This window comes from Microcaecilia unicolor, chromosome 7 (assembly GCF_901765095.1).
Source record: "Microcaecilia unicolor chromosome 7, aMicUni1.1, whole genome shotgun sequence".
In the NCBI taxonomy this organism is placed as follows: Eukaryota; Metazoa; Chordata; class Amphibia; order Gymnophiona; family Siphonopidae; genus Microcaecilia; species Microcaecilia unicolor.
Window position 1 is genome coordinate 28,408,123 of NC_044037.1, and position 13,207 is coordinate 28,421,329.

General features: G+C 43.2%; 1 protein-coding gene across 3 annotated transcripts in view; it reads right to left on the reverse strand.

The window, feature by feature from the left end:
* ATP1B4 (ATPase Na+/K+ transporting family member beta 4) overlaps window positions 1-13,207 on the reverse strand; it is a 50,561-nt gene that overhangs the window by 9,714 nt on the left and 27,640 nt on the right. For all 3 annotated transcript variants that reach the window (XM_030210578.1, XM_030210576.1, XM_030210575.1), the window contains exons 3-5: window positions 12,116-12,278; window positions 7,145-7,273; window positions 3,265-3,369 (exon numbers count right to left, since the gene is read on the reverse strand). In XM_030210578.1, coding sequence (XP_030066438.1) covers window positions 3,265-3,369; window positions 7,145-7,273; window positions 12,116-12,278 — 397 coding nt within the window. The remainder of the gene's footprint in view (window positions 1-3,264; window positions 3,370-7,144; window positions 7,274-12,115; window positions 12,279-13,207) is intronic.

The window sequence follows — 13,207 nt, forward strand, 5'->3', positions numbered from 1 at the left end:
CAGTTCAATTGTTGTCCCAATATTTCAAGCTTTTATAATATATTCTGTGTCCCATATCACAAAGGCTTAAATTACTCCCGTATTATTTTCATCAGATAATAAAACTATTGGACTCATTTTCGAAAGAGAAGGATGTCCATCTTGCAACATAAATCGGAAGATGGACGTCCTTCTCCCAGGGACATCCAAATCGGTATAATCAAAAACTGATTATGGACATCTCCAACTGCAGTCTGTCGCAAGGATGTCCAAACTTCAAGGGGGCATGTCAGAGGTGTAGCGAAGGCGGGACTTGGGCATGCCTAACACTTGGATGTCTTTGACCCATAATCGAAAAAAACAAGGACGTCCCTGATGATCACTTGGACGTTTTCACCCAGATGTGTTTTTCTTACAAATAAGGCACAAAAAGGTGCCCGAAATGACCACATGACCACCGGAGAAAATCGGGGATGACCTCCCGTTACTCCCCAAGTGGTCATTAACCCCCTCCGACCCTCAAAAAACATCTTTAAAAATATGTCGTGCCAGCCTCTATGCCAGCCTCAGATGTCATACTCAGGTCCATAACAGCGCATGCAGGTCCCAGGAGCAGTTTTAGTGAGTACTGCAGTGCACTTCAGACAGGCAGACACAGGCCCATACCCTCCCTACCTGTTACATTTGTGGAGGAAACAGCAAGCCCTCCAAAACCCACCACCAACCCACTGTACCCACATCTAGGTGCCCCCCTTCACTCTAAGGGCTATGGTAGTGATGCACAGTTGTGGGTAGTGGATTTGGGGGGGGGGGCTCAGCATGTCAGGGGGACCAGCGCACTACAAATGCTGGCTTCTCCCATGTCCAAATGGCTTGCATTAGGACGTTTTTGACGTGGACGTCTTTGGCTTCGAAAATCGCCGAAAGTCAGAAATATCCATGTCTAGGGACGTCCAAATCTAGGGACATCCAAATTTCAAGGATTTGGATGTCTCTGATGGTATTTTAGAAACGAAAGATGGATGTCCATCTTGTTTTGAAAATATGGATTTCCCCGCCCCTGGATTTCACCATTTTGCAAGGACGTCCAAATCGCAACTTGGACGTCCCTTTTGAAAATGTTCCTCCACGTCACCATATACTCCATTTGCTCTGCTTCGCCCAAACCGGAGCTATTCATGTTCAATAATGTTGAGAGAACTAACCGAATTATTCCTCTTTCTTCTTTTGTACTTATGTTAATCACCCTATTGAGTGGTGTTAGATTTTAAGAAGTGTCACTTCCACTGTGGGACAACAGTTGAACTGATTGTGGAAAGGCTTGAACAATTCCCTAAAGTGATACAGAGATAAGTACTCTACAGTTATTCCCCTATATAAGATATATGATTTGAAGTGCAATGAGTATGTTGGGTGTGATGGGATTTAAAGTGTGACTATTTGTTGACGTGTGTAAGAATTATATGTCATAGGATAACAAAGTGTGTGGGAATTTTTAAGAATTAATATTTATATGAAGGATAATAAATATTGATATATTATAACAGTTGTTATGCGTGAGATAGTTTTGCTTGCTTGGTATCTCCATTATATGCAAATCTCTTCCATTTATATTCATTAGGGATATCCTGAAAACTCAGCCAGCTAGTGTTTCCCCAGGAAAAGTTTGAGAATCACAGTTCATCTATGGCTTTTTCTTCAAGTTTTCCCACCAGGTCTTCTTGAATTCTTACTGCTCTTATCTCCACCTTGTACTGGGAGGCAGTGTCAATGTGTCTACTCTTTCCTCCATACAGAAATATTTCCTGATGCTACTCCCCAGTCTGCCAGCTTGGCGCATGATATCAAAATGTCTTTGAAATTTTGGTACTAGAAAAGGCCATTTATAATGGATCTCCTCCAGTGGCATACCAAGGGGGGGCGGGGGGGGCGGGGGGTGAGCGGGGGGGCGGTCCACCCCGGGTGCACGCCGCAGGGGGGTGCCTGTTCCGGGGCAGAGGGAGCTGCAGTGAACGAACGAAGTTCACAAAGTCGGAGCCCACAGGCGCGCGCTGCGGCACCTCCCCCCCCAGCGGCGTGCACCCGGGGGGGTGTCATTTCACAGGTGGGGGGGGCGCATCGGCGATCTGCCCCGGGTGCCATCCACGCTAGGAACGCCTCTGATCTCCTCTTCCATCTCAGAGTTCAGAATACCTGGTCCTTTCAAGGAGTACATAAAAAGATAAAGAAATAAAATGATCAGGGAGGCATTTCCCCATCTATGAACTCAGGACACTAGAAAAGTATGTCGCCTTTTAGTGTTCTCCTGTATAAAGTGGCTTCTCTGCTTTTCAGATTTTATCTTTAACGCATCTGAAGTGGGCTCAAGTCCTCAAAAGTTCATGCCTCAATCAATTGGTTAATCTATCAGGTGCCACCTGTCTCTATCATATATGCAGTCTTCCCACAGTATTGATCAAATCATAGAGAAAGTATTTACTCTTTGTATTCCAACAGAAAGGTGCTTCCTTATTATATATCCCACCCTTAAAGATTATTTGACTTCTGTTTAATATCTCAGTCTGAAGATCCATTCACAAGAAGACAGTTTTCTTTTTAAAAGGTGTGTCCTCTTTCTTTATGCCATCAGCTAGTTGGAGTGGTTTATTGGCGATCAGGGTTCCCTAGGAAAGCCAATTATATTGCAGCATCCTTGTCCCTTTAAAGAAAAACTGCAGGCTTGACAGTGGGAAGAAAGAGGAGATACAGGCACTATCAAGGAGGTTTAATTGACAGGAGATGGCGGGATTGTGCCTGGCCCATTATTTGGCCTGAAGCCAGTAGGCGGAGCTTGCCACCATACAAAGTAATGTTTTGAGTGTATCAAGATGGTGGCTTCTGCGTAGGGTGTAGATGGCTTCAGCCTTGTCACATGATGCCGTCTCTTGTCAATCCAACCTCCTTGGGTGCTATTCATCCTGGGAGAACCCCCTCCTCCAGCAATGGTAGAAGTTCAAACTATGAGCTCTCAACTTTGCAAAGGGCTCCCAGAGTGCAGGATCTCACAACAGCTCCCTCTATTCCATCCCACCTGCACTGAAAAGGCCACTTGGGTTGAACTTACACTGTTGTCCCCTAGGTCAATATTTGTCTGCAATCCACTCCTGCTTTAGAGATCCTATCCTCTCAGCTTCAAAGATTGGATTACTAACTAGATAGCTTTCCATCAAAATTCACACTTCCTCTCTGAAGATTCACACTACATCTCCCAGGATATTTCTCTTTAAAAACATTAGAATTATTTACCTTCAAGAAAGTTATGCATGCTTTCCACATAAGATGACCACGTGCTAGTTTCTGAAGCATTGAAGGTGAAATGAAGTCCACTTGTATATGGTCTAATCATCACTCCTGTCATATAAAACAGATACCTTGTGATAATCACTCCAATCACAGACAAATTGGATGTGCTTAGCATCCAAAATAGTAAAGAGAAAGTCTCACAAGCATAACAATGAAATCCATAGCCTCCATTTTAAATCTTTCAGATATTTTGTGAATGTCCCAATATTTCATTTGGCAAAAAGGAATTCAATTTAAAATACAATGAAATGGGGACAGAAAAAGCAATAGCAATCACCTTAGCACAGCTTCCAAGAGCTTCAGTCTCCCATAATGCTGTTATAATTCTCCACATAACTGGAAGAGGTATATATGAATGAGAGGCAGAGAGCACTGTGTCACTTCAGAGAGAAACATTTCCAGTGCTAACCTAGGGCACTGCTTAAAAAATGAGCCACCAAGAGATGCCCCACAAACAAGCCAACCTTTGAGGAACCTGAGCATTCTGCAGTGGAGCAACGCAAGCAAGCCAAACCACCACAAGGGTGGAGGTACACAAATTCCTACGAAAAGTAGAATCTGAGGAAAGGGGGAGTAGGAGGAGTAGGCTCTTGAACAGCACTAGTAGGCGACGTAGATTAGGAACAATCTCTTTATTTAAATATACACTCGACTCAACACAGCCGTGTTTCGGCGCTACAGACGCCTTCTTCAGGAGTCTTGTGATATATAAATATACGAATATTAAGCTCAAAGAGAATGAAAGCAAGGCTTCTGCTACAATTGTAATCCACTGCCGATGCAGGAAAAAAGCTCAGCGTATTCAATTGCACTTCTGCAGTGGAAGCAGACGTGGTGTGGCACATTAGTATGCCATGGGATCAAATCAAGTGGATGGATGAATGGAATGGCATGATGAAGAAGTTGGTCAGATTAACTTATCTTTAAATGTGATCATGAAATGTTTGTAATAGTCAACTGAAGAATCTTTTGAAGGTATTGGTGCCTATTTTTGATACTACTGCTGTATGCCCTGGAATTTTATTTTTCCAGAATTATATATAGAGTTGTTTGACCAATAAAGTGATTTTTTTTCTACTGGAGTCTTTTTTTCTCTGTTTTTTTTTAATATTTTGAAATTGTCAATAAATGAATGTGACTTTATAAGAATTTGGGGGGGGGGGGGAGTCTATAGCAGATGTTGTTGTTGAGTACTATATTTGTGACTTTCTATCAAATCAAGTATGCCATTAAATTTTTTTCTGTGCAGAGAGATGGGATCCTGATATTGGCCTCTCTCTTCTCACCCTGCATTGCTCCTGTGGGATTTCTCATCTGCTGCTGTTGCCTCTTCTGCTGATTTGCCTCTGAAATTGTAATCTAGCAGGGCTGGTGGGTCTCACAAGATTACAGGGCCCTGTGTAGTTCTGATTTCAGACGGAAGCTGGCAGAAGAGACTGCAGTGGCAGGGAAGAAATGCTGCTTGCCTGATTCCTCATGGCAGTTGAAGGTGATCCCAAGAGAGGAATCAATGCATAATTCTTACATAATGTACTCAGTTTTATGATATTATCTTATCACACTGTTGTACATCACACTGAGTAATTTATGAAGTTATCAGGACCATTGCTGAAATGACCAGATAAGGAACAATGGAAGAGTGAGTCTATTAAAATCCTTAAATACTTGCAGTGGAGGAGTGGCCTAGTGGTTAGAGTGGTGGACTTTGGTCCTGGGGAACTGGGTTCAATTCCCACTACAAGCACAGGCAGCTCCTTGTGACTCTGGGCAAGTCACTTAACCCTCCATTGCCCCAGGTACAAATAAGTACCTAAACAACATTGAGCCTGCCATGAGTGGGAAAGAACAGGGTACAAATAAAAAAAAAATGGTGTCAAAATCCCAGCACTTGTTCCAATCAACTTTGAGGTAGAGGCCAACTGAATTTTAGTTTTGGATTTGATATTTTCGGCTGAAACCCAAAACTCACTCCTCCCCACCACCACCACGATCATTTCCACCCCTCATCCCACCTGATTACCTGTAGGCCCTCCCCAGACCTACCTTAGGAAGCCCTGGTGGTCTAGTGGGCTCTTTGGGGCAGGAATGAACCCCACTCCTTCCTGCCCCATGCCACTGCTCCTGACGCAATGGCTGTAGAGACTTCCTATGGTAGGCTTTCAGGACTGCTACAGGAGGTCCCGAAAGCCATTTTGTGATTGGAACCAGCACTGAAAGGAGCGAGTCTCCTGACCACGGTGGCTCCAATTACAAGATGGCTGCCAGGACCTCCGCAGCAGTCTCGCAAGACTGTTCCTGGAAGTCTCAATTCGATTTCGACAGAAACAGAAGATTCGGGGTTCAGTCAGGCTCTAGTTGGAGGTGAAAGAAGGAAACACTGGAACCCTTTTCCTTCTAGTTCTACTTACACAAGGAAAACTATCATCTCTCATTCAACAAACTTAGGGTTTAATTTAATCAGAATGTATCTCAACAAGGTGACATTTACAGACTCTGGTCTCATGGTATCAACATCATACATGGTTTCATGGACCAAATTTCATCTTTAATTCTTCATAACTGGCTCATTAATATGGTTTCTGAGAACATGTTTAAGCTATACTCTTCAAATGCCTCCTCGGGTGACTCAGTCATTACTTTGGTGGACAGTAAAAGCAACTTTAGAAAACAGAATATGTCTAGCCCTGCACGTCAGAAGAAGTGAGTAGCTATGGAACATAGTAATATAGTAAATGATGGCAGCCAAAGACCTGAACGGTCCATCCATTCTGCCCAACAGTTACATTCATTATGAATTCATGATTAAACCAAGAATGAATGTTCATGTTGCCAAGCATAGAACTTGTAGAATACTATCAGTTGTACACATTGCATGGTGCATTTGGGCCAGCCATTGACCTGCTACGGGATATAAGACTCTATTAGCATAGCATAGCATACATGTACTGTAGGTGGAGCATGGGTGTGTCATGTTCATGTTGTCAAGCCACGCATAGAACTTATAGAATACAATCAGTTGTGCACACTACATAGTGCACTTAGGCCAGCTATTGACCTGTCATAAGTAGGCGCACCTAACTTTTGGCGCACCAGTGCAGCTTTGCGCTAATATTCTAGAACCCTTACTCACAGATTCTATATAGTGCCCCTAGAGGTCAGCACCACAGCCTTCTCCATCACCAAACCTGGAAAAACAGTTTTGCAAATAATCATCAGCTTAACCTCTTGAGGCACTCTATTTGGAGAGTTGTGACACAACTGAAATTTTCTCTTACCATCAGTTCTTATTCTGTTAACTTCCATGGCTGTCTACACCATTCCTCCAATCATTATAAATCTGTTTCTTTTCTCACGAGCATTTTTGGAAGAAAAAGGGGCATACTTTAAAGACTAATATCTTTTCACTAGTTTTTACAACATTGTCAACAAACGTCATAAGCTGGGAAAATCTCAAAAAGTTAGGGAAGCCGCCTAGAGGTTGGGCATCTTTGGAAGACTCAGACTTCAACATGATACTGAAGCAGAAAGCAGCAGTCGATCGGACACACCACAACTGTACATAGTCCATGGTGGTGACTGATTTGGGAGCAAAAATTGACAATAAACAGTTATATTGACTTGTTAAGGATGTGTTCATTCAGCTTTGTAATTCATTTAATAAGGTCCCAACCATTCTTTTTATGAAAATCTTGAAAAACTAATTCTTCGTTTAAAGATGGCAGAAATGTACAGTGAAAATGCTTCATGCTTTTTCAACAAGAGAATTATGGCACTTGCTAGACAACGAGACCTTGAGAAGATACAAGTTTTCTGAACCACCCACCTGGAGGAGTCACTCGGTCCCTTTGGGTTGGTGTATAGGGACTTATTGTGAGAAGCAAGACGTACATACAGAATGAGAACATTCCCGCAAGGAAGGCATAGAAGAAAAGATAAAAGAGGAAAATCAAACCTGGAAGACAAACGCAATGGGATAAATTTTAGGTGCTATGATACTGTGCGCTAAATGTGAATACAATACAGGTAATTACACATATAAGGGCCCTTTTATTAAGCTGCGGTAAAAGGAGACCTGTGCTAGCATCGGCTCGTTATTTTTACACACGCCGATGCCCCCTTTTACTGAAGTAGGTAAAATGCTGTCTTTTTTGAGGAAAAGAAATGGCCGTGCAGTAAATGAAACACTTTCCATGTGGCCATTTTGGAGGAGGGGAACGCTTACCACCACATACTGAGATGGTTTTAAGGGCCCGTGCTAACCCGATTACCGCCAGTTAAGTTCTGGCGCTACAAACATAGATCATATTTTTGTAGTGCCGGAAATGGCGCGCGCTAGGGGTGGAAACTACAGCTGGGCTCCTGCAGTAGCCCAGTGATAGTTCCACATTGGTGCACTGTTAGCCCATGGTTGGCTTACTGCTGCTTAGTAAAAGGGCCCCATAATTGCCATTATAGAATGCACGCGTAAATCGCCAACAATTATCCACAACCGCTTATACCATGTCAGTGGCTGGTGTAAATGTCCGTGACTAAATGTTGCAGTTGTGGGTGTAACTGACATGATTCTAGAAGCTTACACCCAAACTTTATAGACTGCGCAATCCCAAGAGGCGCGCACAGCTTAGTTGGCCATTAGTAAGTAATAACTGGATGCTAGCAAGCAATTACTGATGTTAATTGGCACCAATTGGGATAAATCTCTGAAGACATATCTCTTCAACAAGGCATACCATAATGTTCAATAATTGTGACTGCAACACATCACCACCTAACCTTTATTTAGACTGGTTCCTTTCTATGCCTGTCTGCTTATTTTTATCATGTCAACCTATTCTCTATGTAACACCAACTGTAACTTCGACTCTGAAATGGTGAATGCCATAACGGAACATTGTAAGCCACATTGACCTGCAAATAGATGGGAAAATGTGGGATACAAATGCAACAAACAAACAAATAAATAGCACACATCTTTAATGTCAGGTGCCCAAATCCCATAACACACTGCTCGAAAGGGGGCAAAGCTATGGGAGGGGCAATGGGCAAGTCAGGGGCGTTCTGAAAAATTTGCATGTGTTGTTACAGAATAACAGGTCAGTGTGTCCAGCTGGGGCATTAGCAGTTACACCAGGCTTCAGCAGGCACCCAAAGTTAGGGCACAGTAATCGGCACTATGCAACTATCCTATAAAAGGCATGTGCCCTTTATCTTTATTTAAATTTATTTATTTGGATTTTTGCTCACACCTTTTCAGTAGTACCTCGAGGTGACTTACATTCAGGCACACTGGGTAGAGAATCATACTTAGCACTGATCTTTTCTGGCATCCATTTTTCAGCAACAACTTATAATTAGGTATTTTAAATACCAAATAAAATGAATAATGTAAAGTGTACAGTGATAGCCTCAAACTATAATGTGGATAAATACAATATAGTGTTGAAGTTAGTCATAAATATAGTGACTGGCTGAGCAGAGAACTATCATTGCACCACTTACGTTCTGAAAAGTGCAGGTTACGTGGAATTTCTGCACTAAATCAAGATGAAATGAAGAGTTCTACCTTGGTAATGATGTTGATATGGGCTGTATTGAAATTCCAAATTCTAAGTCACATAGTTGAAAAGGGGGTGTGGCCATGGGCATGGGATGGGCAGGTTGTGGGCATTGCTAAAATCTATGTCGGCAAAATGAACAGACTTAACACTGAAGACCGGTGAATTGATTTATTGAAGACTGTTGGTTCTGAAGCAGCTAACACAAAACGGGACCTGTTGACCACGGTTTGATCACGGTCTTGGTTGAAGAAGGCTGTTCGCCTGCCTAAGTTAAGTAATTTTCTAGGACTGTATGGCAGTGCTATGCATTTATTTAGAAATTGAAAAATATTAAAAACAAGGAGGTTTTTAGCCGCCGATGATGATGAAGCCCTAGCCCTCACCCTGTTATAAATACGGGAGAGGTGCTTCTCGAGGCGTTTTCCTCCAGAAAGGATACTCTTATGCTTACATATTTGTAACTGTGTTTCTATATTTATATGTATAGTTATAGAATCCACCCAGTCTAAAGCAAACATTGCAAGCACTGTAAGCTTTGTGCATCGGGCCCTAAGTCAGACCAGTGGTCCATCTAGCCCAGTATCCTGTTTCCAACACTGGCTAATCTAGGTCACAAGTGCCTGGCAGAAAACCAAATAGTAGCAACATTTCATGCTACCAATCCCAGGGCAAGCAGTTGCTTCCCCATGTCTATCTCATTTTCAGACTATGGGCTTTTCCTCCAGGAACTTGTCCAGACCTTTTTTTAAACCCAGATATGCTAACCGTTTATTTGGGTTGAAAAATTGATCACCTGTGGGAATCCTAGCACTGTCATCATGTCAGGAAGATAGCTGTGGAGGTATCTGGGGTTTTGATATGTAGATTAGTCTTTCATGATCACCAGCCTAGGGAAACTCAAGATCACCTCTGTAAACAGATTGAGGAGTTCTTGCACAGATGATGTGTTGTTACGAGGTACTCAGTATATCACGAGCAGCCAGACTGGTTTATCTTCCTCTAACTGGATTTAAAAAAGATTCTGATTCAGTTGCCAGTGAGGCCCCTGGTTTGAGTATCAGGTTGGTTTGTGTGAACTGATAAGAACATGCATTCTTTTGGTGTTAGGTGTGTATGAGGCTTTCAAGGAGTGCTTTCCTCTGCAGTTGCAGAAGTTTATTCTGGGCCCCTGCTCCAGAAAGCTGTCAATCAAATCTGAATAGTGGGTGGTCTGTTCTGAGATAGTGGCCCAATAGTATTGAAGCTTGAGCTGTTAGAGTGAATTAGAAGACTGAGTTCAGAGAGGAACCTGGTCTCTTCTCACCAAGGCAGGTCCCAGTAAGGAAGAGATGTAAAGCCATACTGAGTAGATACCCCACTCTAGGGCCCACAGGAGTCTTGGCTCCCTGCTGTAAGGGTCAAGGAGAAGGAAAAACAAGTACATAGGTTGCCACTCTGGCTCACAAGTGTCTCCTGGTGCATATTGATAGGAGAGTGGCTTGTTCAGAAAATGACTGAACAAATCTGGGGTTTCCAGTCTGATCCACAGCTGTCCCCAGAGGCACAGAAAAGGAGAAGGAATTAGACACTAGGAAGTCCTGATCCTAATCTTGAGAGAGAGAGAAAGAAAGTTGCTGCCACAAGACAGTCCTTTTGGGGGAAAGGACCAAGTTGGAAGCAGCGGAGCTAGTGAGTGCTACTAACTTAATGGAATAGGAGATAGAACCCACCCAATGTCTTATCCATTAACCTATTCTTTAAGGAAAACATAAACGTTACAAGACGTATGAGGAGAGACTTGCGGACCTGAACATGTATACCCTGGAGGAAAGGAGAAACAGGAGTGATATGATACAGGCGTTCAAATATTTGAAAGGTATTAATCCGCAAATGAACCTTTTCCGGAGATGGGAAGGCGGCAGAACTAGAGGGCATGAAATGAGATTGAAGGGGGGCAGACTCAAAAAAAATGTCAGGAAGTATTTTTTCACGGAGAGGGTGGTGGATGCTTGGAATGCCCTCCCGCAGAGGTGGTGGAGAGGAAAACGGTAACGGAATTCAAACATGCGTGGGATAAACATAAAGGAATCCTGTTCAGAAGAAATGGATCCTCAGGAGCTTAGCCGAGATTGGGTGGCAGAGCCTGTGGTGGGAGGCTGGGCTGGTGGTTGGGAGGCGGGGATAGTGCTGGGCAGACTTATACGGTCTGTGCCAGAGCCGGTGGTGGGAGGCGGGGCTGGTGGTTGAGAGGAGGGGATACTGCTGGGCAGACTTGTACGGTCTGTGCCCTGAAAATGACAGTTACAAATCAAGGTAAGATATACACAAAAAGTAGCACATATGAGTTTGTCTTGTTGGGCAGACTGGATGGACCGTGCAGGTCTTTTTCTGCCGTCACCTACTATGTTACTATGTAAGCGCTAGGGAACATAGAATCACATGGGAGTGATAAAAGAAACCTGAAGGGGGAAGTAGAGCAGAGAGAGAGAGAGAGAGGAAAAATACTGGGTTTAATCACTGCCCAATAGACTATTGTAACTGGTGAAGGAGAGGACTCCTGACTAATATCCAGGAGGATAAAGCCCCCATAAAAAGGAGTAAGAATTATTACAATATCCAATCTGTAAAGCGGTGTGAAAGATGTTTGGCTCAGAAGTAGAGAATACAGTTCAGAGGAGACTGTGAGTTGCCAATTCATTGAAACTATTTGATTCCTCTTGTAACTACCTTTCTTTGGTTTTATGGACTAGTTGCCTTATCCCTTTTATGGACTTGTTTTCTTATCCCTTCTTTCGTATATACTTGTACTTTACTGAAGAAGCCGATTAAAAGGAAGCTTCATTAGAACAGACTCCCATTACTTTTTTACCTTTTACTGTCTACCTGTTATTAATGATTAACATTTTGAGCTTGCTATCAGGGGACCCTTAACCATATGTGTGCCTTGACAGAGAAATCTGGGGAGAATAGAAGTGCATTTTGGCCATAGACATCATTATATTGTTTATGTGACGGCCCCTGGAGGTATCACTCAGACACTCTGATCTGAGAGGTCTATAATAGGTGTTTTTAATGTTTCATAATTTTTCTGTTTCTGAGATCTTTTTTTCACGTTGAAGAGGAAAGAAAATGAAAAATGTTTCCGTTAAGTAAAAGTAAATTAAAAATTAGAATTTACCTGATAAATGAACTAAGAAAGCAGACGCAGCATAATGCTGCTGCCTTGTAGTCTCTGTGAGCAACTGGTAAACACTTACCCCAGCTCTGAGCAGTCCTGCCCATAAATTCTCTCTTCTCGGGATTCCATATAAATGTTTTTATTTCTTCTCTTCTCTCCGCCCAGGTTTTCTTAGCCACATCTTGCTTCCCTGCTTCACTTTCCTCATCTGACTCCTCTTGCCTGTCTTCATCATTGTTCCCCTGAAATCATTTTAAATTTCAGTTCATTTCAATTCTTCTGCTGTATAAACGTGCTCCTAATACACAAGTTTTGCCCAATGTGGTTTACACACACAAAAAAAATTAAAATTAATATCGTTAAAATCATAAATATGACATGATATGTAGGTGTGTTATTGTTGAATCAGCACATTCCAATTTGTTATTGAAGTACTGATGAATCTGCTGTTCTGTCCTCTCAACCTGTTTTACTTTCCTGCTTATTTTCGAAGGAGAAGGGCGGCCATCTTCCGACACAAATCGGGATAATCGAAAGCCGATTTTGGCCGGCTTCAACTGCTTTCCGTCGCAGGGCTGGCCAAAGTTCAAGGGGGCATGTCGGCAGTGTACCGAAGGCGGGACAAGGGCGTGGTTAAGAGATGGCCATCTCCGACCGATAATGTAAAAAAGAAGGGCGACCCTGACAAGCATTTGGCCGACTTTACTTGGTCCCTTTTTGTTCACGACCAAGCCTGGAAAAGGTGCCCAAACTGACCAGATGACCACCGGAGGGAATCGGGGATCACCTCCCCTTACTACCCCAGTGGTCACCAACCCCCTCCCACCCCAAAAAAAATTAAAAAACATTTTATGCCAGCCTCTATGCCAGCCTCAAATGTCATACCCAGCTCCATCACAGCACTATGCAGGTCCCTGGAGCAGTTTTTAGTGGGTACTGCAGTGCACTTCAGGCAGGCAGACCCTGCCCCCCCCCCCCCCCACTTGTTACACTTGTGGTGGTAAATGGGAGCCCTCCAAAACCCACCAGAAACCCACTGTACCCACATCTAGGTGCCCCCCCCCCCCCCCGTTACCCTTTAAGGACTATGGTAGTGGTGTACAGTTGTGGATAGTGGGTTTTGGGGGGGGGGGTTGGGGGCTCAGCACCCAAGGTAAGGGAGCTATGCACC